This window comes from Peromyscus maniculatus, chromosome 2 (assembly GCF_049852395.1).
Source record: "Peromyscus maniculatus bairdii isolate BWxNUB_F1_BW_parent chromosome 2, HU_Pman_BW_mat_3.1, whole genome shotgun sequence".
NCBI lineage: Eukaryota > Metazoa > Chordata > Mammalia > Rodentia > Cricetidae > Peromyscus > Peromyscus maniculatus.
In genome coordinates, this window is record NC_134853.1 from 121,105,817 (window position 1) to 121,130,221 (window position 24,405).

At 41.6% G+C, this 24,405-nt stretch overlaps 1 protein-coding gene across 1 annotated transcript in view; it reads left to right on the forward strand.

Annotated features, from left to right (window-relative positions):
• Positions 1 to 623: 623 nt before the first annotated feature.
• Ube2u (ubiquitin conjugating enzyme E2 U) overlaps positions 624 to 24,405 on the forward strand; it is a 59,647-nt gene continuing 35,865 nt past the window's right edge. The window contains exons 1-5 of the mRNA XM_015992889.2: positions 624 to 1,111; positions 2,915 to 2,996; positions 4,698 to 4,790; positions 7,610 to 7,707; positions 12,083 to 12,203. Of these exons, the coding sequence (XP_015848375.1) occupies positions 1,046 to 1,111; positions 2,915 to 2,996; positions 4,698 to 4,790; positions 7,610 to 7,707; positions 12,083 to 12,203 (460 nt within the window). The 5' untranslated portion in view covers positions 624 to 1,045. The remainder of the gene's footprint in view (positions 1,112 to 2,914; positions 2,997 to 4,697; positions 4,791 to 7,609; positions 7,708 to 12,082; positions 12,204 to 24,405) is intronic.

Consider the following 24,405-nt stretch of genomic DNA (forward strand, 5'->3'; position numbering starts at 1 on the left):
GAGAAGTCAGTCAACGTTTACAAGGCTGAAGATGGAGGCCAAATGATCTGGGGAGATAGCAAGGTCCTATTAAAGTACTTTAAGCAGGAATCACATGCTCACATATTATTTTAAATCGACGGTCGGCGGTCCTATGAGAGGATGCTCTGTGTCAAGGCGAGTGAGTGACAAGACTGTTAACTTGAGTGAAGTTCGGTGAATGAGTCCAAGCCGTGAAGAGGGTTGGGGTTGCTTTCAGCTCTCCAGGCTGGAAAAGATGTGAATAAATTGGGGTAGAAGCATAGCTGGGAAGCAGGAATGGTTTTGGTTTTAGAAATTGGAGTTTGGAAGAGTTTTATAAAGGGCAGTTGGGTGCTGAGCTTTGGGTACCAGCCATGTATTATTAACTGACAGTCCAAGAGAAAGGCTCATGGTGGACAGGCACTCGTGAGAAGCTTCTACAAATTTACAGTTCAAGCCCTGGGACAAGGGAAGGTCCTCAATACTAGCGGTATCCAGGGGAACTGAGGGGAGGGGATTATCGTCTTGAATGCTGACTTCATTGGCCTTCCCCACTGAGACCGTTCATCGATTGGCTAAGAGGACCTACAGTTCCAACGCTGAAGCAGATGCAACCTCAGTGTGGCGCCTCCTCCAGAGGCCTGTTGCTTAGCAACTAGTTTGCTTTGTCTGGCTGAGCAGACACACAGCTTTCACCTGTAAGGTAGAAAGAGAACTTGTCGGCGCTGCTTTGAGATTGCTCTTTCCATTCCCTCTTCACGTGCCAACAACACAGGCTTCTCGCAAGTTTGTCTTGGAGGGAGGTGGCTGGCAGTGGGACATCTCAGATAAGAAGGACCCCCGTCTTCCTTCTGGAAGTCTCGGCTTGGAGGGGTCAGATGTGGGAAAGTCACTGTTAAATCGTAAACTTACTTAGCAGTCATTTCACTGGGGAGCCGTTGACCAGGGGTCCGAGGGTGACCCGAGACCTCCGCCAAGAGTTCCGCCAAGAGTAAACCTAAGTCGTTCAGGGACAGGTGACCGTTCGTCCCTCCATTGCCTCACCATGCACTCCAGGGCTTACATCTTACTGCAAAAAGAATTTGAGGAGCTCCAACGGCACAGAAATGAGGTAAGTTCGGGGCGTGGGGGCTTGTTTCATCCAGTGACACTGTTTAAGAAGCAGGTTGGTCCGTGTTGATTCCAGAAACCACGATTTAACTACACCGACTTTCCCACTACAGTACTCCAGAATAATGACTACTATTTCAAAGCAATGATGGGTAACAATTTTAAGTACATTGTGAGGGACAATTTCTCTAAGCCCTGGGCATCAGACCATGTCAAGGAGTGACGGGCAGATTCAGTTCATGATCATTAATATCATAAACTAAGTAGTGTTTCCTTTTCCTACTAGCAAACTAGCACTCAGAAAGAGTCGGTATAGATTTGTCCCCAGGATCCATTCCATCATTTTCTGATCCTTTGTGGGGTTTTTTGTTTTTGTTTTTGTTTTGTTGTTGTTGTTGTTTTCATTTTTGCAATCTACTGCACACTCTCTAGTGCTTTTTTCTTTTACCAATACAAGGCATAAGTGTCTTTGCCTCATAGTTTTAATGCAGAAGAAAAAATATTACCCTGTGCCCCAATGCCCCCAGTGAAGTTATTGGCGTTCATTTGTGCCGTGGACTAATTTATGGAAAATGAATTAGAGAGAGAAAGGAGAGGTGCTTTTTAAAAACATAGAAAAACACAGCCATCCATACAAGAGTGTGGTACCAACAACAGCTCTGCCAGTGTTAGTTCAGAATACATGATCCATTTCACCCCTACTACAAACACATTAAAAAAGAAGGAGAAAAAAAACCCTTCTGGAGATGGTTAAGTTTATCTATATAAATGTTACAGATGTGTGGACCTCATGTCAAATAACATTTCTGTTCCATCTAAATGTTGTTGTTCTATGGCATAACAGAATTTAGTGATGGGTTATATCAGTGCAGATAATATAGAAAGACAAATACAGTGCTTCCTTTGATAGGCACCTCACAGACTTATTCACTATGCTGGCTCAGAAATTATTTGCTGAACTTATTCAAGTACATTCAGAATAGCTGTTATGGTTTTCTGTGAAGCACATTCTTATCTCTTCATATAAACAATACTTGAATGTAGGAAAAGTTTGTTTTTATATACAAGAGTAACCTGGAAATTTTTATTTTCTTTTCTTAAATAAGTTTTATAAAGTATAATATAAAAATGAAAATTTTAAAAAAATCACACATCAAAACTAACCAGATCTAAAGTCTATACTAGTGAACTTCCACACAGTGAGAATGGCCATTTGGAAAAGAAGCACAATGGATTTTATACTTTCACATTGAACATGTTTTTGTGCATTTATCCATTACCAAAAACAAACCAAAAATCCACAGCAGAATTAGAACTAGAAAAACAATTAGCTTTATATTCTCTTTCATAACACAAGAAAAACTCTAACTCATAAATACAATGGACTTGATCTCAGAATTTTTCAGTGAAAATGTCCCTACATCATGCCTCCCACATGACAGCCACCATCTTCAGAACTTTCCGGAAATGCACACTTTCCAATTCCCAACTACTTTCCCCTTTTCCCATTGGGATCCTAAATGGCCACACCCTCCACATACACTCTATAAACACATAGCCCAGTCTTAAGCTCCTGGTACCACTAGTGATTTCTACTCTTAGCAATTTATTTTTAATTTACTATTATTTTGTGTGTTTCGTGGCATCTACCTTAAGACAAGCAATGATTCCACATACCAAAAAATAAACTATCAAGAAAAAAGTCAAGATTTTGAAATTCAATGTAACCCAGAATCTGATTTTCAAAACTGCAAAAAATATTTTAGCCTGCTTTTATTTTACTTATTTATTTTTTTGATGACAGGGTGTTTCTGCTTTTCCTGTAAGCGAAGATCTGCTGCAATGGGAAGCTGAGATCCAAGGACTTCAGAATTCAATTTGTGATGGTTCATGTTTCAGAAATCAATCTGTCTTGAGAGGGGGTGGAGGTCTAGGGATCAACTCCAATGCCTTACTCTCAGCCCTTAATGTTACTGTATTTTTTCTTTTTAAATTTTATTTATTTATTTTTTTATTTCACGTGCATTCATGTTTTGCCTGAATGTATGTCTGTGTGAAGGTGTCAGATCCCATGAAACTGGAATTACAGGAGCTTATGAGCTGCCATGGGGAGTGCTGAGAGTTGAACCTCTGTCCTCTGGAACAGTGCTCTTAACAGAGCCATCTCTCCAGCCCCATGTTACTGTATTTTTAAGAAACAAACACAATACAGTATATTTATCAAGAACATCTGCCAACAGTCTTTATGAGATCAGGAATACCTATCAAAATCCCTGATGATGTCAGCCTTCCACAGTTATTTCTTGGTTTTCCCTTTATGATTTCCCCCTAAATTTCCAGAAGTCAAATCCTGAAGGAAATTGGCCCACTATAAACTTTAATAACTATGAGTTATTTCAGTTACTTATTTAAAAGAGATCCTTTTGAGTGAAATGGGTGAGACCAATATATAAAACAACAATGATAGTAAAATATAATAGATGCTGCTATGGATTTTGGAGAGAATGCCAAAGAAGAGAGAGGGATTAGCAATCACATCTGCAGGAGTCAGGAAGACTTTCTAAGGAACCAATATTTGAGTTGACATGTGAACATTAGCCAAGTTCTAAAGAAGGACATTCATGTTACAGGCAAGAAAGGTTGCTGGGGTTTCTGGGAAGGGGGAGTCCAGCCAACATGAGAGGAGGCAGTGGACAGTGGACAGAGGTCATGAGTGGACAGAACTGTGGGAGACAGAAACTAAAACCCAGTGCAGTTTGGTGGTAAAGGGTCTGGTTCACAACACAGAATGGCCTTGCGCACTGTGAAGGGATTTAAGAAAATCATGGGGAGCTGGGTGGTGGTGGTGCATGCCTTTAATCCCAGCACTTGGGAGGCAGAGGCAGGCAGATCTCTGTGAGTTTGAGGCCAGCCTGGTCTACAGAGTGAGTTCCAGGACAGCCAGGGCTACACAAAGAAAAAAAAATCATGGGGAAGCAGCTGGTGAGATGGCTCAGTGTGTAAGAGCACTTGCTGGCAAGCCTAAAGATATGAGTTCAATCCCCGCCCCCCATGTGGTAGAAGGCAAGAACTAACTCTGGCAAGCTGTCCTTTAACTCACACACACACACACACACTACAAATGTAAAAAATAAATTTAAAGGAGAAAAATGATTGTAATACGAATTGCTAAACGGTCTTATTAAAAAAAAAAAAAAAGAAAAAAAAAAAAACAGAGCCAGATATTGGGGTAAAAGCTGAAAGATCAGAGAGGCAGAGCAGCCAGCCACTAGTTTTTACCCCTATGAAATCCTCCACAGAAAGAGAGAGCTCCTCTTTCTACCTTGCCTTATCACTTCCTCTCTCCTCCCAGCTCTATCACTTCCTGTCTGTCTGTACAGACCTGTACGGTTAACTAGCAGCTAGCTCCTCCTTCCGATTTTTAGGCAAGCTTTATCTGTTAGAGCACAAATAAAATATCACCACAAATAATATTGAAGAAAAAAAGAAAACTATGGATAGGTTTAATCATAGGAAGACCCCCAGTGTTCAATCGGGCTAGAGCTAACTATAACACTTGAATGGCATCGTTTATTTCTCTATTACAGGACTTGTTTTCCAGCTGACAATAGATTTTACACCAGAATACAACCTTGTTCCTCCAGTCGTGAAATTTGTAACAATTCCTTTTCATCCAAATGGTAAGGACTAAGTGAGACGCAGTAAGGTAAGGACTTGTGCGGGTGTGGCTTTGCCTGTGCAGTCGGTGTTTGAGCAGGTGTTTCATAACCATGTTCCCCTTTAGCAGCCTATAATTAAAGTAAGAACACTCTCTGGAGAAACTTTAAAAGGCAGAGAAATTGGCATCTCTTTGAATCCCAATAGTTAGTGAAACCATTTTCGATATTTTTACCACACCCATGCTCATTTTCCTGTGTGCACGTTTTTTCTATAGTTGAAATGTGACATATAATTTTGAATCTAGCTTTACTTTAAAACTTCTTATTTTTAATTACGTGTGTCTGTGAAGGGGTGGAGGTTGTGCACATGAGTGTGGTGCCAGTGGAGGCCAGATGAGGGTTCTGGACCCCCTAAAGCTGGCGCTACAGGTAATTATGAGCCACCCAGTGTGAGTGCTGGCCACCAAACTCAGCAATGCTCTTGACTGAGGAAACATCTCCCCAGCCCCTCTCCTGCATTTTATATATTCTGTAAAAGATCATTTTAAATGGCTGAATAATACATATATCCATGCATCATGTAGCATTTTAGGTGAATCTAATTTTTCATTTTATAAAAATAATATACCAGACGACTTAATCTTTGGGGAAAAAGATTGCTCTACTGAGTTCTATATAAAGTGATTGCCTGAAGCATTGCATTTTCTTTAATTGAATTCTAAAATATAGACAACATAATGTAACTGTTTGTGAGCTTGTATAGGAGCCTTTTCCTGAAACTACTAAAAGCTATGACATCTAAACTAGATGAACTTTTAAAAACCTCTATAGCTATGCACATTATAAACAAACTAAAAAATAACAAAACTGCATTCTGCAGACTCGGGAACCATTCATGGTACAGGACAGAATATCTATACATAAAGAACCTGCAGCAGAAAACAATGTGAAAGCCACGAACAAACACCTGATTGACGGAACACAACACAACAATCTCATTATGAAGAAAAGAGATGCAAATTAAAACACAACATATTGTAATTCATCACTTCTGTTTAAAAAAAATGTTAAAAGACATTAGAATTCAATTCCTTTGGGCTTGGGCAGACATTATTCCTTGACACAATAGTGATCTTTTAGGGAAGTGATTTGACAATTTCTAATCAAATATAAAATACATATATCCCTACAGGTTAAAATTCCAGGTTTATAGATTATTCTGTAGACATAGTAGCACAAGTGTATGCTATATTGAAGGATGCTCGTTCCCAGTACAATTAACCCATGGCCTTGCTGCAGCCGCTCCCATGTACTTCAAATCATCTCTGAATTACCTAACAATGCAAACACTATGTGCATGGTTGATCTGCTATATTGTTTCAAAAATGATGACAAGAAAAATATCTGTGCAAGTTCATTATGAATGCTATTTTTTTCTGAATATATCTGATTGTCGGTTGAATCCATGGATTCCAAACCTATGCATACAAAGAACCCACTCTAATGACAATGTCTGTTGGCATTTTTTTTTTTTTTACATAGGAAGTTTTAAAGTAGAACTTGAAAACTACATCTTTCCCCTATATAGAGAAAGGAAGACCTACAAAAGCTGGATTTTCTTGGTCCCTGCAGTGTCCCTGGAATCATCATTACTTGGCACATAGTAGGTGCTTCCATATCTTTTTAAAAGGGGCCAGCAAAGTGACCCAGCAGAGAAGGGCACTTGCTAAGCAGCCTGACAACCCCAGAACCCACACTGTGGAAGGAGAGAACCAACACCCAAGTTGTCCTCTGACCCCTAGACATATACTGGAGTACATGAGTATGTGCACATGTACACACAAACAAATAAACGAATGTAAGGAAATTTTAATAAATAAATACAACTAGAAATATGCTGCAAATTTATTTTAAATGAAAAAAATCTTGAAAACAAAATCTAAAAGTATCTTTTCATGTGATAAACACTTGAGCACTTACAGGTATACAGATGGAAGATCATTGTGACTTAAGAGTGGAATTGTTAGGCAGGGAATATTCATCTTTTACTCTATATTTTCTTGTATACTTTTTTCTCCCACGTCCACTATTATTTTTGTAATTAACTAGATTTTGTAATTAAAATCTAGTTTTGGCAGGGCGGTGGTGGTGCACGCCTTTAATCCCAGCACTCGGGAGGCAGAGGCAGGCGGATCTCTGTGAGTTCGAGGCCAGCCTGGGCTACCAAGTGAGTCCTAGGCAAGGTGCAAAGCTACACAGAGAAACCCTGTGTCGAAAAATAAAAAAAAAAAAATCTAGTTTTGAAGCTAGGCAGATGGCTTGTGGAAGCATAAAGGCCCAACTTCGAATCCTGATCACCTATATAAAACTCCAGTCACAGCCACCCATACCTATACCACGCCAGCACTGTGGGGGAGGTGGGCTCCGAGCAAGAGAATTGCTGGGCTGACTGACCACCAGCCTACCACCAGGTTCAATGAGAGACTTCACTTCCTCAAAGAAGTGAGATGGAGACTTACGGAGCAGGACACCTGGCCTCCTCCTCTGGCTTCTGGGCATTCACAGGCATGCACACCCATAACACACATGTACATGTGAATCACACACATACACACACACAAGCCTCAAAAAATCCTATATTTGAAATTTATAGTATCAAATTACTGCAACAGGAGCGTATAATCAGCCAAAGCTGTTGGACACTGGAGACCCATGCAGTGATTCTCATTATATGAGATAGGAAAAAAAGAAAGAGGAGTAGATGAAATAATTCTCTTGATGTGTCATTATGATGCTTTATAAGTTTTGAATACTAAAATGAATGCATTGTTTTAATACAGTAAACCCATATACCGGTCAGCCCAGTATAGACATTTTGGACAGCCAGGATGACTGGAACACAAATTACACACTACGAAACATCTTACTTGCTGTACAGGTAAGAATACAGTTACTGTTATGCTCTATCTGTGTGTGAGGTTCTCTCTAAGACAGGGCCTCACTATGCAGCCCCAGACTCGATTCTCCTGCCTCCACCTCCTGGGGGCTGGAATTACAGGCATGCACCACCATGTCTAACTTAACACTTGAACACATTTAATTCTCCCACTTGTTTATCACACACATGTTAACATATACACAGCATATTTAAATGCTTAAAGGATCTGAGCAAGCTGGTGTCAATCAAAATTTCTTCATCAGGAACTGAAGAGTGGATCTTTAGGCTTATTTTGAAATAGATAGTTAAAGCCCTTCACAGTCAAAGAATACACGTTTTTCTGAAAGTCAAAAAGAACCATTGATGTGTTTTAAATTATAGAAATGCAGTAGGCTTTATTTCAGCTTCTAACACTGAGCATGCCTCTGGAGTTCTTCCTAGTTCCTGGGCCTCACCTGTCTCAGAGAGGTGAGTCACTGGCCACACCTTAGAATATTCAGCTTCCTTCTGTGTTCTAGACAATGCCAGCTGCCCTCTCTCAAAATGTTCATATCAAACCTGGTGAATAATGAAACCAAAGACACTCTCTCCTCAGGTCAATATCTGGTTCCCAAATGCCACATTCACTGCTGGGCTCACATCCTTAGACTCATATACCCCCCCTATCTTCCTTAGACTCATGTACCCCCATCTTCCTTAGACTCATATACCCCATCTTCCTTAGACTCATGTACCCCATCTTCCTTAGACTCATATACCCCCATCTTCCTTAGACTCATGTACCCCCATCTTCCTTAGACTCATGTACCCCCATCTTCCTTAGACTCATGTACCCTCATCTTCCTTAGACTCATGTACCCCATCTTCCTTAGACTCATGTACCCCATCTTCCTTAGACTCATATACCCCATCTTCTGCCCTCCTTTCTCATCTAATACTAAATTAATTATTCCAGCAGCATTGCTTTGACTGTTTAGTGAAGCTTAGCAATTCCCCCCTGGGAATCTACTTGTCATCAAGAATATCGCTGATAAATTATTAAATTTTGACCATTTGGAATACCTGGAGGATAACTCAACATAATCCAATTTTTTCATCAGAATTGTAATATAATTTCTATTTCATATTCCTGAAAATAAAATAGTTAATACTGTGGTGAATCATCTTAACAGACTGAGTAAAATGTAACTTTTAAAAAGAATCAGTTCATTCATTCATTCATTCATTCATTCATTCATTAATTCATTCATTCTATAAACATGCATTCAACATCTATCAGTGTGAGATTGTATTCTGACAGAGAAATCTGAGACATGGAGCTGGAGAGATGGCCCAAGGTTTAAGAGCACTTGCTGGTCTTGCAGAGGACGCAGGTTCAGTCCCCAGCACACACATGGTGCTTCACAGCTGTCTGTAACTCCAGTTCCAGGAGATCCAGTACCCTCTTCTGGTCTCTGCAGACCCTAGACATACATGTGGTGCATAGACATACACATCATATATAGATATAGATATAGATATAGTAGATACAGATATAGATAGATAGGTAGATAGATATAGATATAGATATACACGTATGATCAGATACGTATCTAGAAAAACTCTAACTCAATGTTATGTGTATTTCCTTCTGATCTTTCTTCGAAGTTTCTGTTAGAATCATCCATTGGCTCCTGAATTCTCTTCAGGGTTACGTCCAAATTCTGTCCCAGAGCAAGGGACCTGCTCTTTGCAGCTGGGCTCAAACTCACACCATGCAATCCGGCTTCTGTTTATACCCCCGTGCTTTTCTGCACTCACATTGCTTGATGTAATTCTGATCAAAAAGAGTTTACAGAGTTGTGAACTCCTAACAGTATAAACCCAAGCAAAGCTTGAATCTTTTTTTTTTTTTTTCATCTGCAATCTTTTTTTATTATTATTATTATTATTATTATTATTATTATTATTATTATTATTATTTTACAACACCATTCAGTTCAACATAATAGCCACAGAATCCCCTGTTCTCCCCCTCTCGCCCACCCCTCCCCCCAGCCCACCCCCCATTCCCACCTCCTCCAGATCAAGGTCTCCCCCGAGGACCGGGGTTGACCTGGTAGACTCAGTCCAGGCAGGTCCATTCCCCCCTCCCAGACCGAGCCAAGTGTCCCTGCATAAGTCCCAGGATTCAAACAGCCAACTCATGCAACGAGCCTTGAATAATGCATCCTGGGCCAGCTCTCCATCAGAGGGTCACCGGTCTCCCTCCCTGCTTTCCAGCACCTCTTTGCTGATTCCTTTTCCCAGGGCAGGATTTATGGCTTTGGTCTTCAGGGCACTTGCTTTGCCCAGGTACCCAACAGGATTTAGATTTCGGTCCAAGCACTGTGGCACTTCACTGCACATACTATTTTCTGAACTGTTTTCTACTGGACTATAGCCTATAGCCTGGCTGAAATGTGCCAAGGAGCTGAGTTTTCACTTACACTTTAGTAATTTCATTTAAATCACTGCCTGTGACCAACGTTTATTGGTAATGGACAATACAAATCCATACCATAATTGTTGCTTACTTTCTTTTGAATGAAAAAAACATAGTTCTAATTACCATGTCGTTGCCTTTCACAGAGATGGTACTTTAAATATATTTAAAGTATTTTAAAAATACTTGTCATTACCACCCCCAAAAATTGCAATCTTAAATAACTAGAAAATTTCTAATTCCACATAAAATAAAAAGGCAAATATCAACACTCACCCATAAAACAAATTTCAAAGTCATGGGATGCAATCAAATGGATATTATAAAACCTAGCTCTACTGTTACAGGCACTTACTGAAGATCCAGAATTCTCTGTTTATCCCTGGAGCTTTTTGTTATTGAAATTCCATCACCGTGGGGCTAATTTGGGCCTTTGTTCTCTTTGGCTCCTTTAGCAGTGTGTCTGACTTACACATATGATATATATATATATAATATATATAACTAATATATACATATATACTCATACTATATAACTAATAATGTATACTAATGTGCCTGGAGGTGGTACTGTCTACAGCGGGCTGGGTCCTCCCACACCAATCATTCATCGGGAAAATGCCCCACAGGCCAGACTGATGGAGGCAACTCCTCAGTTAAGGTGCCCTCTTCTCAGATGGCTCCAGCTTGCGTCAAGTTGACAAACAAAAACAAACCAGCACAAATAGTAACACATGCAGTAATTCTATTACCTGTATTTTATTAGCCTGCATATTATAACATGCAATGTTCAAAATATTGAATGATTAAATAAATATTTTAGGTTTAGGGGAAAGCATTTTTTGAGGTGACCAATGAGCAAATTGTGGTCACCACTGGTCATCTGTTTGGTCCAAGTGCGTGGATTCTGTGCTGGACAGAATTTTAAAGAGCCCCCCTCCCCCGCCCCCAAGACACTAACCTACATACTACTGTGAATGGAATACATACAGAATTTTGGTCATCATTCAGCTCAACCTAAGACAAGAGCGTTAGTCTATACTACACCAAGTGTTCATGGTCTCTTAACATGACAAGGTAGAAGAGCAAAGACAGTTGAAGAAGGATGTAACCAAAGGAGAGGTCAGATTCCAAGCTCAGGGAGGTTCTCTCACACCATGGCTGGCTCCAAGATCCTAATGCCAAAGGCAAGGACTGAAGAAATGCCTGGTGGCCCACAGCTAACGGTCTGAATAATAATGAGATGCTCGATCCTACAAGGAACTGAATTCAGCCAGCCTCAAGCTTACAAGAACATAGAAAGTGTTTGATCCAGATTCTTCTGACGAGAGCCCAGCTTGCTGACGCTTGGCCTCTGACCTTGTTAAATCTGGAAACTAGTCCGGCATCCTGGGTTTTCCACCTAAAAATACAGAGGCTATAAAATTGTTTCTTTTAAGATGGTAATTTGCAGTAGTCACAACAATCACAGAAAACAACTGCAGATAGTAAATTAATCATGTAATGACGGAAAAGGATATCGACATGTGTGTCAGCTTCCGTACCTGTGTGTTTAGCCATGATCTAATGTGGTGGTCTCCTTTCAGTATGTAATGGAAGTTTTTTCATTGTTCTCCAATGTTTAGCTTACTTTACATAAAAATCTAATTTAAATTTATATGATAAGAATAAATGTTATAGGGGAAGAAAACTTTTGCTTTGATCCCAGTGCTTGATGAATACACAAAATACAACCAAGATAGATTGAGTTTCTTGGGGATGTTCCGTGTCTCATCATCTCTATGCCTATTTCCTATGTATAGACATACTAGGCGCTTACTAAACGCTTGTTGAGTTTATATGCGCTGGCTTGTCTTGTTATTTCAAGGAACTTTGATTTTAAACTTGTTTGTTGTTTGTGTTTTCTTTTAGATACTGCTTTCCCACCCTAGACTGGAAAATCCAGTCAATATGGAAGCAGCCCAACTGTTGATTAATAATGAGCCTATGTACAGAACAATAATTCACAAACTTTTCCAGCCAGAACCACGAGGTAAGAATTAGTCGCATGGTCTTCTTTGGCAATTAGCATCTATACATGAAACATTTAAAAGCAAGTAAATGATTGAGCAAATAGTTGACATGTAAAGGATATTTTAATATTTGCTGTATCCATTTTCAGTAATAAAATGACATTCATTTTTTTCTCCAATCAGTGTGATCCTTTTCCAATTTTTAAATTTTTTATTTATTATTAGTGTGTGGTTTTTGTGAGTGGAGAGACACAGCGCAAGTGTGGAGATGTGAGGAACACGGAAGGAGCTAGTTCTCGCCTCCCACCATGGTTCCCCGTTATTAAACTCACGTCATCAGGCCTGGGTATCAAGTCATTTCCCCCTGCTGAGCCATCTTGCCAGCACAGTGTGCTCCTTTTGAAAATATCATCGAAGATGTTAAGCTCAGTGTATTTACAGGCTACAGTCATGTAGATGGTAGAGATGGATGCTATCCATTAAAGTTCATCTACACATTATCATATGGACATCTAACTCTTTTTCTTTTTCTTTTTTTTTTTTTTTTTTTGAGACAGGATTTCTCTGTGTAGCTTTGGAGCCTGTCCTGGATCTCACTCTATAGACCAGGCTGGCCTCGAACTCACAGAGATCTGCCTGCCTCTGTCTCCCAAGTGCTGGGATTAAAGGTGTGCGCCACCACCGCCCATCAGGGCATCTATCTCTTACTCTCACATCTGTAATGAATGTTTCCCAGACTCTACTTGGACTACCTCAGATGTCGCCTCCTCTCCTCTTGTTGAAGAAAATATTCAGCATTTTTTTTCCTGGGCATTTCTTTCCCAGATCTTCTTCCTAATGGTCCTGTGGGAATGACATTGGAAGCACTCCAGTCTTCTACTTCGTTCTTGATATCCTTGGGTCTCTGCCAGCATCCTCCACTCTGTGCTGGCTCCTTCCACCTCCATTGTTCCTGTGTTGTCTCCCCAGTCAGCTGAGCCCAGAGGGCTTTCCCACAGGCAAGCAATGAAGCACAGTTCTTTCTTACCTACCCCGCCCCTCCGAGGAGCATGCAGAAACCTTGCATACTAGTGGAATTGCCTCTCCAGCCAGCAGACTTTGATCACTTTGCATACTTTTCTCTCATATTTTTATGGACCCCACCCCCACTTCCTTTCTAAGACTCCACACTTCGAAGTCCATTCATAAGACTTGTAAGAGCTTGTACCATCGTGATCAAGTTCAGTTTTTCCTCCTCCACAGGCTTTTGGATCTGATACAAATGAAGCAGTATTAATCAGAAGTCTTCTCCAATACCTCAAGACATGTGTTCATTTTTTTTTCAGAGTTCTTCCAGCTTCTGCTGGCACTTTTGAAGTTGATTGGTACATAGAGGAATAGCATTGCTTCACTGTGGCATCATTTCTGGACCTAGCAGGATCCTGTACCATCCATAGACACATTCTCTGGAATAGTATTTGCTCTCAGTAAATATAAGATGAGTGATGAGTATATACCATTTAACCTTTCAATGAAGCCTACCATACCCTCATTACAAAGAAACAGTCTGTATGGCAAAGTTGTGTCCATATGCTGGTGAATAGTAATTTTTTAAAGCTGGGTTTAAAGAATTTTCTACAATAAATGACTCTATAAAATAGATTCCAATTTTGCCCTGCCTTGGGATAAACTTGAAATCAAAGTATAGTGGCTAAGTATAGTGGCACACACCTGCATTCCAGTACTTGGGAAGCAGACACAGAGACGGTGAGTTCAAGGCTAGACTTAGCTATGCAGCAAGACCTTGACTCAAGTACAAACCAGCACTAGCTTACTCTCCTTCTTTCTGTGACTTAAAAAAAAATCTTATAAATGCAACTTAAGGATGAAAAAGTCTTATTTGGGTTTATAGATGGCAGTTAGAGTCCACTGTCGTGGGGAAATCACAAGGATAGAAACATGAAGTAGGAGGTCACATTGCATGTACAGTCAAGAGGCAGAGAGCAATGTATGCTGGTACTCTGCCAGCCTTCTCCTATGTATGCAGTCTAGGCCCCACCCCCAGGAAATGGTGGCACCCACAGCAGCTGGTTTTACCCACCTCCATGAACCTAATCAAGAGAATAGCACATAGGTATGCCCAGGCCCATCTTCTAGAAGATTCTAGAGCTCATCAAGTTGACAATAGAGATTACCATTGCAGCTCCAGTCCCTGTCAATATGGCACCCAATTAATCACTTTCAACCAATACCTTCCACCTTTTATCCCTAAACTCTCATGTTCATCTCATGATGCAAAAAGAATCCCAACCTCAAAAGTCCCCGTAGTCACTAACAGTTCCACCAATGTAAATGTCCGAAGTTCTCACCTACAAAATAAAAACAAGTTTAGTACTTCTAATATACAATGGCACAGAATAAGCATTCATATTCCAAAAGGGAAGAATGGGGACATACCAAAGAATGATCAGAACAAAGCAAGACCCAAGTCCAGTAGGAAAAACACCAAGTTCTGCCTCTCCATGCCTGGTATCTGGAGCTCATGACTGGATCATCTGGACTTCACAAGGTTTCTGCCCCTCTCTGCCTCCAGTGCTGCTGCCTCCAGCCTGTATAGAATCTCTCATACCAGCTCCATTCTACACCTGGTAGACAGCCCATGGGTCCTGACATCCCCAACATCCTGACATCTCCCTTATAACTTGGGCTCCACCTTTAGTGCCCATTCAGGGCCTCCTTGCAGGGACTCCAACCCAGCCACACTGTCTTGCCTTATACACTTGCCAGGAACTATGGATCAGGACTTCATGACTCTCTCAATCTTGCGTCTCTCGGGCTTGTAAAACCAGTGCCACCTAGGTGATACTGTGAAGGTCCGATGAGCCTAGGGAAACCCTTCTCTACGCAGTTGCTTCTGAGGAATTCCAGTTCTCAGCTAGCTTTCTCAGGTTTATATGAAAGGACACAAGCCCCAGGTATACCACTAACTGTAGTGAGTGAGTCTTTCCACCTCAGCTAACCTAGTCAAAATGATCCTTCCCAGGCATGTCCAGAGGCCCATCTCTTGGCTGATTCCAGATCTCATCAAGCTGACAATTGAGACTGACTAACTCTGAGGTCAGTCTCCTTTTGTTCTCCATCGGTAGACGTCATCCTTACAGGTGCCCAACTTTACCAGCTCACCATTCAGAAAAGCCAGCCAAATCACAAAAATACCCAGAAAACGACGAGTGGACCAAATAGCAGTCTTTAGCAGTTGTCGCCATTTTATGTGCATGTAATAGTGAAATGTGTAGAAACCAAAGCCAGTTGATGTGCATTGGCTGACTTGCCATCTTGGCTGTTCTGGGAGCAGAGCCCAGGACCCCAATACAAGGAATGCCTGTGTGAGGTTGATAGGGGGAAAGCATGCTGATTTGGAGGCAGCATCTGCTTCTCTACAGCGGGAGAAGGAAGCGGCAGGAAGCTTGCTCAGAGTTGTGTTAGAAGTACGGCTGTGTGGACTTGCGTGAGAACTACACCAATAGGAACTGACTGCGTGTCAACACTTGCAAAAAGGTCTCTGCAAGATTGTAAGAACCCTCACTTCTATATTACACATTCAAAATACTACTAAAGAAATCCAGGAAATGCATAGGAAGAATCATTGCCACATCTTAGACAATTATAAATTTGGGTCAATACAGGAGAAACACGAGGCAGCTTATTTTACGATCTCTGGAGGCATTCACTTTAGAGGAGCACTATGTCCTCTGTGTCCAGGGTAGCAGCTGACAGGGGGGATGGAATAAAAATGTGTAGAATGAGTGAATGAAATTCCCACAAATTTAGATTTAGATTTTCCTTCATAGTTTACTTAGTACTTGAAAGGGCTTTTAATCATCTTGTCCTCACTGCCTCATCCTCGGGGAAGAATCCAAAGGTGAGGGGATTAGTTGAAGGCCACATACATAGCACCAGAGAATCCACACAGCCATCCCCAGTCTATTGTGCTTCCAAGTTGAATGGGGTGAGCACTTGTTTAGGGTCGAATGGAAAGAATGCGCATGTGTAAAATGGCAGGCCAGTGTGATAGACAAATTCAGTTCAACCAAGAGGTTCCTGGGGAACACTAGCTGCTTAATGTAAACCAACAGTAGGGAATGTAACCAAGCATCTGTTACATAGCTTTATCCTCCTGTTTGGAGGGCCCTCATCTGAAATACCTGCGTGCTCCTCTTGGAACATCACATTTCCTGCGGCTGAAGAAACCACTTAGCTCATGCAAGATCAAAGACGGAGGGAAGGCACTTTCCAGACATCTGAAGAGATGTCCTGCAAAGGGAAGATTTCGTCTGTGTGGTACCAGAAATCCGTGGTCCTGACATTTACACGTCAGTCAACCCGTCCTAAGCCTTCTAGGCAGTAGGCACTGGAGTCCGATATTTGCAGGCTTGGCCCTACTTTGTACCAGAATGTATCTTGACTACATTGGAGATGTTTTCCTCAGTAGTGTTGGGAATCAGTTTATCCTAAGCCCCAGCCTGGGATGTGACAAGTAGACATGCAAATGCCGCTCATTCCCCCAGGGGCTCCCCAGTAACTTCAGTGTTTGTCCAGCCTGCAGAGCAATCCAAGCTCTGAGTTCAAGCTTGATTGCTGGTGACCCCGTGACTGTTTTGTGCCCTAATAGGCTCCTGTCCTGACTTGTCTCCCCTGTCTAGAGTGCCCACACATCCCAGGCTGCCCGGGACCATCACGATCGAACCCCTTTTACTTGGAGTGTGCTGGTTTGGACAATGAGTTATCAGTCAGCTGACAGACTCCTAACTGACCTTCCCTAGAGGCAAAGGCTGCTGTAGTTGCATCCTTCATGATAGACAGTATCCTACAAATCCTCAAGCAGTTCTTTAATCCCAGTTGCTTATAAGAACAGATGGAGTCCTCTGGTCAGGCATTAAACTTCCCATCAAAACGGAGCTCTTGTACAGCCACCACCACCACCACCACCCCCCCAGCGAGGCTTTGGTCGAGCTAAACGGCCATTTTCAATGTTATCTAAGAGGCTTGTTGCCTGGTTCAGCCAGAAATAGGACCAGAAGCCACTCGAGCACCTTCCAATGGACACTTGCTAGTCATGAAAATTTGGAGAAAGAAAGGTCTGGAAGGAGCCAATGTGTAGCAGCTGTTGCCTTCCAGACTGATGACTGCGGCCTTCGAGCTTGTCATGAGGGGATTTCACCTCAGCTCTGTGTCTTTTGTTGTTTCTCAGGCTGTCCTTGCGAAGTTTGCTTTCTGAGGGCTTAATACCATCAAATAACGTTTATCTTCTGAGTACCATGGTTGCTTTGACATTTTAAACATAAGGTTTATATAATTTTAAAAATCTTTGGTTGAAGGAAAAGCTTGAGCATAAAAATAGAAACACGGAGCTAATGGTGACTAATTCTTGTGTACTGGTTGTTTTTGTTAGCCAGGTGTCTTCATGTAGCTTTTGATAAAGGAAGATCATTTTAAATTTCAGATGCTAATCTAAATAAACCACATGATAATAAGCTGGCAGATGAGTCAACAAACTACCATACATAACTGGCAGATAAATCAATATCTGAATAAAGGGAATTACAGAAGTCTGGGGGATTAAAATCTCTTTTATATCATATACCTTTTCAAAACTTGGTTTTGAAATTAATTGCTACAGGATATAGTTTTTCACACAAGTCCACACAGAAGTACCCTGACGAATACAGAGTGAGCAAGCTTCCTGCCACTACCTCCTTCTGGTGTATGTGTTCAAAAACATTCTGTTCAATTTATAGTTAGGAAACGGTCGGAAGCATTTGATTATCCAGTTGAAGCTCCCAATTAGTTCACTGATTTATTTAAATCGTTATAACATAGAGTAACTTTAAAGAAAATTTTCTCTGCACAGAAAGTTGATGAAGTTTCATAGAATTGTGAGTCTCCATTTTTATTTTTTGGCTACATGCGTCGGGAGGCATGTGGGGTGGGGGTGGGGTGGAAATTCTCCTTCCCCTGGAAAATGTATTTTCTAGACACCAGGGGAAAGGAAATTTAGTCCTGTGGCACTGCTCACTTGTCACATAACAGAAACTTCAGAAGCATCCCTGAGACCCAGCGACTGCAGCTTTCTCTCACGCATCCTGTCACTTAGGGCGGAGATGCAGGAAGGGAAGCTGAAATGGTCCTCCGCGTGCATCTCCTCGCTGAGACTGTCCGCCGCACAGCTTCTTCGCCTCCTTGTGTTTGAGCGGCACACACAGGCCAGGAACATTTTAGCGAACTGTCTAAGTTGTTAGTTTTAACTGAAATCTTAGGTTTATATTTTCGTCAGCGAAACATGTTTATAGCTTTAAAAGACAAAAAGTAGAACTCAGTTTTGAATTTCAAGACCTTATAAGCCTGGAGCAGGCATCCTTGAGTGCTGCCCCCTGGAGGCAGAAACGCTCAGCGCACTTAGCTGTTTCTTCTGGCATAGGCAGCCACATTCCAGGTCAGCTTCCCTGCTGGCTATTTCTGAGATTTTCAGTTATTAGTTGTTATTTATAGACTTTATCTTATGAAACACAAAGATTGACCCCTTCTGTTTCTATTCACATCTACATTTCTTCCACCTCATAGCTTTGGTTATATCAATATGTATGTTTTTAAAATTTCTTAATACTTCGTAATTACTTTGTAAGTGCTTCTAAATTACTTTAAAATGCTTTGTAAATATTTCTCACAATTCAAACATGGTGATTATCTTTCTTTTCTTGTCCCAAATGGCCTGACTTTTTTTTTTTTTCCCTTGTGTAGTTGGAGTTTTCTCCAGTCCTGCCTGGCCCATGGTCAAGACAAATCTCTCTCACCCACCGGTCCTGCAGCCACTCAGACCCAAATAAACTCACCCAGGCTAATACTATTTAAAACTGCTCGGCCATTAGCTCAGGCCTACTGCTGACTAGCTCTTACACTTAAACTAAGCCCATTTTTGTTAATCTATACGTTGCCATGTGTTCCGTGGTTTTACCTGTGTATCATTACATGCTGCTCCCTGGACAGCAGGCTGGTGTCTCCTGACTCAGCCTTTCTGTTCCCAGAATTCTTTTCTCTGCTTGTCCTGCCTATCCTATACTTGCTGCCTGGCTACTGGCCAATCAGTGTTTTGTTTATCAATCAGTCAGAGCAGCACATTCACAGCCTACAGGACATCCCACAGCACCCTTGCTTTTGTAAAACCTCCTGGTCAAACTACAAAATAGCTCCTAGTTATATGATCAATAGTCCTCCCTCATTTTTGTTCCTGTTGTTTATTTCTTAGGTTAGTGTACAAAATAATGTGTTTGGTTTCATCAGGGTGTCCTCGTACATAAGCATCCTTAACTCCGTTTTTCACTGTTCTCCTCTCCCACTGCTCTCCCTATCTCCTGCATTTCTCTTACATGCATTATATTGCCCTCTCTATTCCCCACCTCCTTGAGGAGCATTTCCTCTGTGTCTTGTGATCTGACTTCTAAGTGTGGCTTGTTTCACTTGACACAGTGATTTTTCCATTGTACACATTTTCTTTTACAGACATAAAAATCCATTGTATATGTAAACCACATTTTCTTTGTTCATCTGTTGGTGGACATCTCAACTGGCCCATTTCTTGACTACTATGAATAGCACAGATATAAGCATGTCAGTAATTCTGAGGTATGTTGACTGAGAGTCTTGAGAAATATATTCAGCTTTTTGGTGAGTCACCATACTAATTTCTATAATGGTTATATAAATTTACATTCCTGCTGGTGATGAATGAATAAGGATTCCTCATCTCCAACACCCACACCAGCATATATTCTCATCTGTCCCCTTGAAAGCCATTCTAACTCGGGTGAAATGGAATCTAAGAGTGATTTGAATTTACAGTCCCCTGAAAGCTAAGAATGTTGAACATCTTTTCAAATACCACTTGGATTTCTTCTTTTCAGGGTGTCCGTTCAGTTCCTTAGCTATTCCTTGATTGGATAAGCTGCTTTGGGGTTGTTCAATTTTCACAGTTCTTTATGAATCGTATGTATTAACCCCTTGTCTGAGGTGCACAGGCTTTCTCTTCACTCCAGTGATTGTTTATTGTGATGTATGGAAGCTCCTTAACTTCGTATAATCTCCTTTGTCAATTTTGGGGATCATTTTCTATACTGTTCCTCACTGTTGTATTCTACAGAATGGAATTCTGTACAAACCTTGCCCATGCATGTATCTTGAAGTGTTTTACCTGTTTTTCTCTACCGCTTTCAAGGTTTCATGTCTTACATTGAGGTCTTTAATCTGTTTTGATTAATTTTTTTGCAAGGTGAGAAATGTGGATCTACTTTCACTCTGCTGCCTATGGAAATCCAGTTTATCCAGCACTGTTTGATTAAAGGGCTATTTTTTTCTTCAATGTATGTTTTTGATGGCCTTTAAAAAAAAAAAACAACTATTTGGTATCTATTGTGGTAGAGGGTTCTTTCTGGGTCCTCTGCTCTACTACATTGCTCTACATGTCTGTTTTTGTGTCAGTGTGTGGTGGTTTGAAAGAAAATGGCCACCAAAGGGAGTGGCACTATTAGGAGGTGTGGCCTTGTTGAAGGAAGTGTGTCACTGTGGGGGTGGGCTTTGAGGTTTCTTTTGCTCAAGCTTCCCTCAGTGTGGCTTTCAGTCAACTTCCTGTTACCTACCTATCAAGGATGTAAGGACTCTCAGCTCCATCATCACCACATCTACGTGCATGTAGTCATGCTACCCACCATGATGATAATGGACTGACCCTCTGAAACTGAGCCCTCTCAATTAAATGTTTTCCTTATAAGAGTTTCCGTGGTCAAGGTGTCTCTTCACGGCAATAGAAACCCTAACTAAGACACAGTGCCATGTTATTTTTGTTACTATGGCTCCATAATATATTTTAAGATCAGAAATTATGATGCCTCCAACATTTCTCTTTCTGCAAAGGATTGCTTTATCTATTCAGGGCCCTTGTGTTTCCATATGAATTTTAGGAGTGTTTTTTCTAGTTCTGTGAATGTCATTAGAATTTTGGTAGGAATTATCTACGAATCTGTAGATTATTTTCACATTAATTAAGCCTATCTGTGATCATTGGAGAGCTTTCCATCTTCCTGTGTTTCCTTCTGTTTCTTTCTTTGGTGTCTTAAAGTTTTTATTGTGGAGGGCTCTCATCTCTTTGGTTAGGCTTTTTCCTAGTAATTTTTTGAAGCTATCATGAATGGGATTTTTTTTTTCCGATTTCTTTCTCAGCAAATTCACTGTTAGTATATACAAAGGTTACAACTGTATTTGCATGTGAACTTCCCCTCAAACACAGGCCCATTGTAGTAATAACGCCCGCGCTACCACTACCCCTTTACTATGTCTGAACAAGGGGCTGTAGATCGAAAAACAGAGACAAAAGACAGTGGGTCATTCGCCTCAGCAGAATGCCAAATGTCATTTATTGAAAGAGGGAGGAAACCTTAAATATAGTCTTACAGCACAATGGGAGAACCCCAGAGGGCAGAAGTTTGTTACTGATGTTTATAATCTTGTATCTAAGCTGCTAATGCCCAATAAGCAGGATACACAAACAAGGAACTTCCCTTAAGCATTCAGGAGGGTGGAAACCGGCAGGGAATTAGCGTAGGGAGGACATCTGGTCAAGATCAGCAAGCAGGCAACAGCTACCCAAATTGGGAGGCCAGGGCCCTACAACCCACGTGTTTGGACACTTGGTCCCCACCTGGTGGCACTTACTGGGAAGGTTGTAGGGCCTTTTAGAGCTAGAGCCTTGCTGGAGGAAGGGCATTACTGGGGGTAAGTTTTGAAAATACATTGCCGGCCCCCATTTCCTGTTCTCTGCTTGCTGAGTGTTGATGCAAAGTACCGAGCCAGCTTCCTGCTCCTGTTGTCCTGCCTTCCCCCATAGAGAGACTGTTCTGGAACAGTAAGCCAAAGTAAGCCCTCTCCCCATTACCTGCCCCCCCCCCCCCCCCCGGTATTTTGTCACAGCAACAGAAAGGATGCTAATCTTCTTCTTCTTCTTCTTCTTCTTTTTTTTTTTTTTTTTTTTTTTTTTTTGCTTTGTTTGTTTGTTTGTTTGAGATAGGGTATCTCTGTGTAGCTTTAGAGCCTGTCCTGGAACTCACTCTGTAGACCAGGCTGGCCTTGAACTCACAGAGATCCGCCAGCCTCTGCCTCCTGAGTGCTGAGATTAAAGGCGTGTGCCACCACCACCCAGCAGGGATGCTAATCTTCTAATAGAGTTATTAGTTTTCTAGTTGATTTGGCATCCTGCCACTTGGTTCAAAGTGTCTGTCTGCTCTAAGAGTTTTCTGATGGGGTATTTCTTGTCTTAAATAAAGATTCAAGTTGTCTGAAAATAGAGATAATGTGACTGCTTCCCTTTGTATTTCCACCCCTTTCCTTTCAATTTTTTCATTTTATGTGTATTTAGGTATTTTACCAACATGTATGTCTGTGCACGGTGTACATGCAGTGCCCAAGGGGCCAGAAGAGGGTATCAGATCCCCTGAGACTGGAGGTAAAGGTTGTTGTGAACCACCGTGTGGGTGCTGGGAATTGAACCTCGGTCCTCTGGTAGAGCAGCCAGTGCTCTTAACCTATAAGCCAACTCTCCAGCCTCCTTTTGTTTTTGTTGTCTTATCGCTGGACAGAAGACTTTGAGTACTCTGTTGAATAAAAATGTATAGACTGAGCACCCTTGTCTCCTTCCAAGTTTTTTTTTTTTTTTTGGTTTTTCGAGACAGGGTTTCTCTGTGTAGCTTTGCGCCTTTCCTGACACTCACTTGGTAGCCCAGGCTGGCCTCGAACTCACAGAGATCCGCCTACCTCTGCCTCCCAAGTGCTGGGATTAAAGGCGTGCGCCACCACCGCCCAGCATCCTTCCAAGTTTTAAAGGAAATGTTCTTTTTCCTTGTTTAGTATAATGTTGGCTATAGGTTTTTCATATAACCTTTATTATGCCAAGATACATTTGTCGTCTTCTTGCTCTCTCTGTCTCTGTTTCTCTCTGTCTCTCTTTCTTTCTCTGTCTCTCTCTGTCTCTGTCTCTCTCTCTGTCTCTGTCTCTCTGTCTCTCTCTGTCTCTGTCTCTCTCTCTCTCTGTCTCTCTCTCTCTCCCCTCTTAGACCCATGACTGTTGTATCAACATGTGAACTCCCAGCTACTGCTCCAGCGACATGCTTACCTCTCTGTTGCCATGGCCCCCATCATGATGGTTATAGACTCAAATCCTCTGTAACTGTGAGCTCCTCAATTAAATGCTTCCTTCTATAAGTTGTCTTGGTCATGGTGTCTTATCACAGCAATAGGAAAGTACTATGATACAGTTAAGGAGCAAAAGATTGGGAAAAAAAGGAAAAATGATTTCCCAATAGGGAAAACGTTCAAAAAACAAAATTAGATAAACATAAGGAGAATAATATGTAAAACCACCAGTATTTAAGAAAAAAACATGTCAACAAGGTAAGGTCAAAGTCCTGCTGAGTGTCAGTGGTGGAGGAGGAAATACAGCGGGAAAAACAAGGAGAAAAAGTACTCAGTAGTAGAACAAATAAACAGAATTAGAAAAATATATGAATGAGGAAACAAATAAAAAGATACAACAGATTAAAACTCCTGCTAAAAATGTTTCAAGTCAAAAAGAGTATCACACACACGGAAAAGAACAGAGCAAAGCTACGGGGCGGAAGCAGCCGATTACTGGGTCCTGATCATCTAGAGCAAGTGCTGGTCAGCTGACCTTGTGGGCTGCGTCTCCCTTTGGTGTGTGCTGTTGTTTCCGAGTCCGTACTGGACAAACAAGGGGTATCCACCAGAGTGGTCTCCACAGCAGCTGTTTTCCTTCAGGCACCTCAGATGGGTTTGCATCCTTTGGGCTAGGCCGGGTCTTTCACCTTCCCAAGACTCCCCAGACCTTGCTCTGGGGGACATTTCAGCTGAAGGGTGTCTCCCCTGTATGTTGGGAGCGTAGGAAGTAACCACAACACTCAGATGTGTACAGGCAAAGGACCTGCCTTTGAACTGTCAACACTCCCTGAGGATTGATGACTCTGCTGTGGCGAGCTGCTGTGGACTTCAGAATCCTCGGGCTCTGCAGCGGTAAATGACAACCCATGATTCCAGAATTTGACCCCCTTCTGACCTCAGGCTCAAAGCCATCAAACTCCAAGGACTTCTTAGTTGATGACCTGGGTTCCTGGACTCCAAGCATAG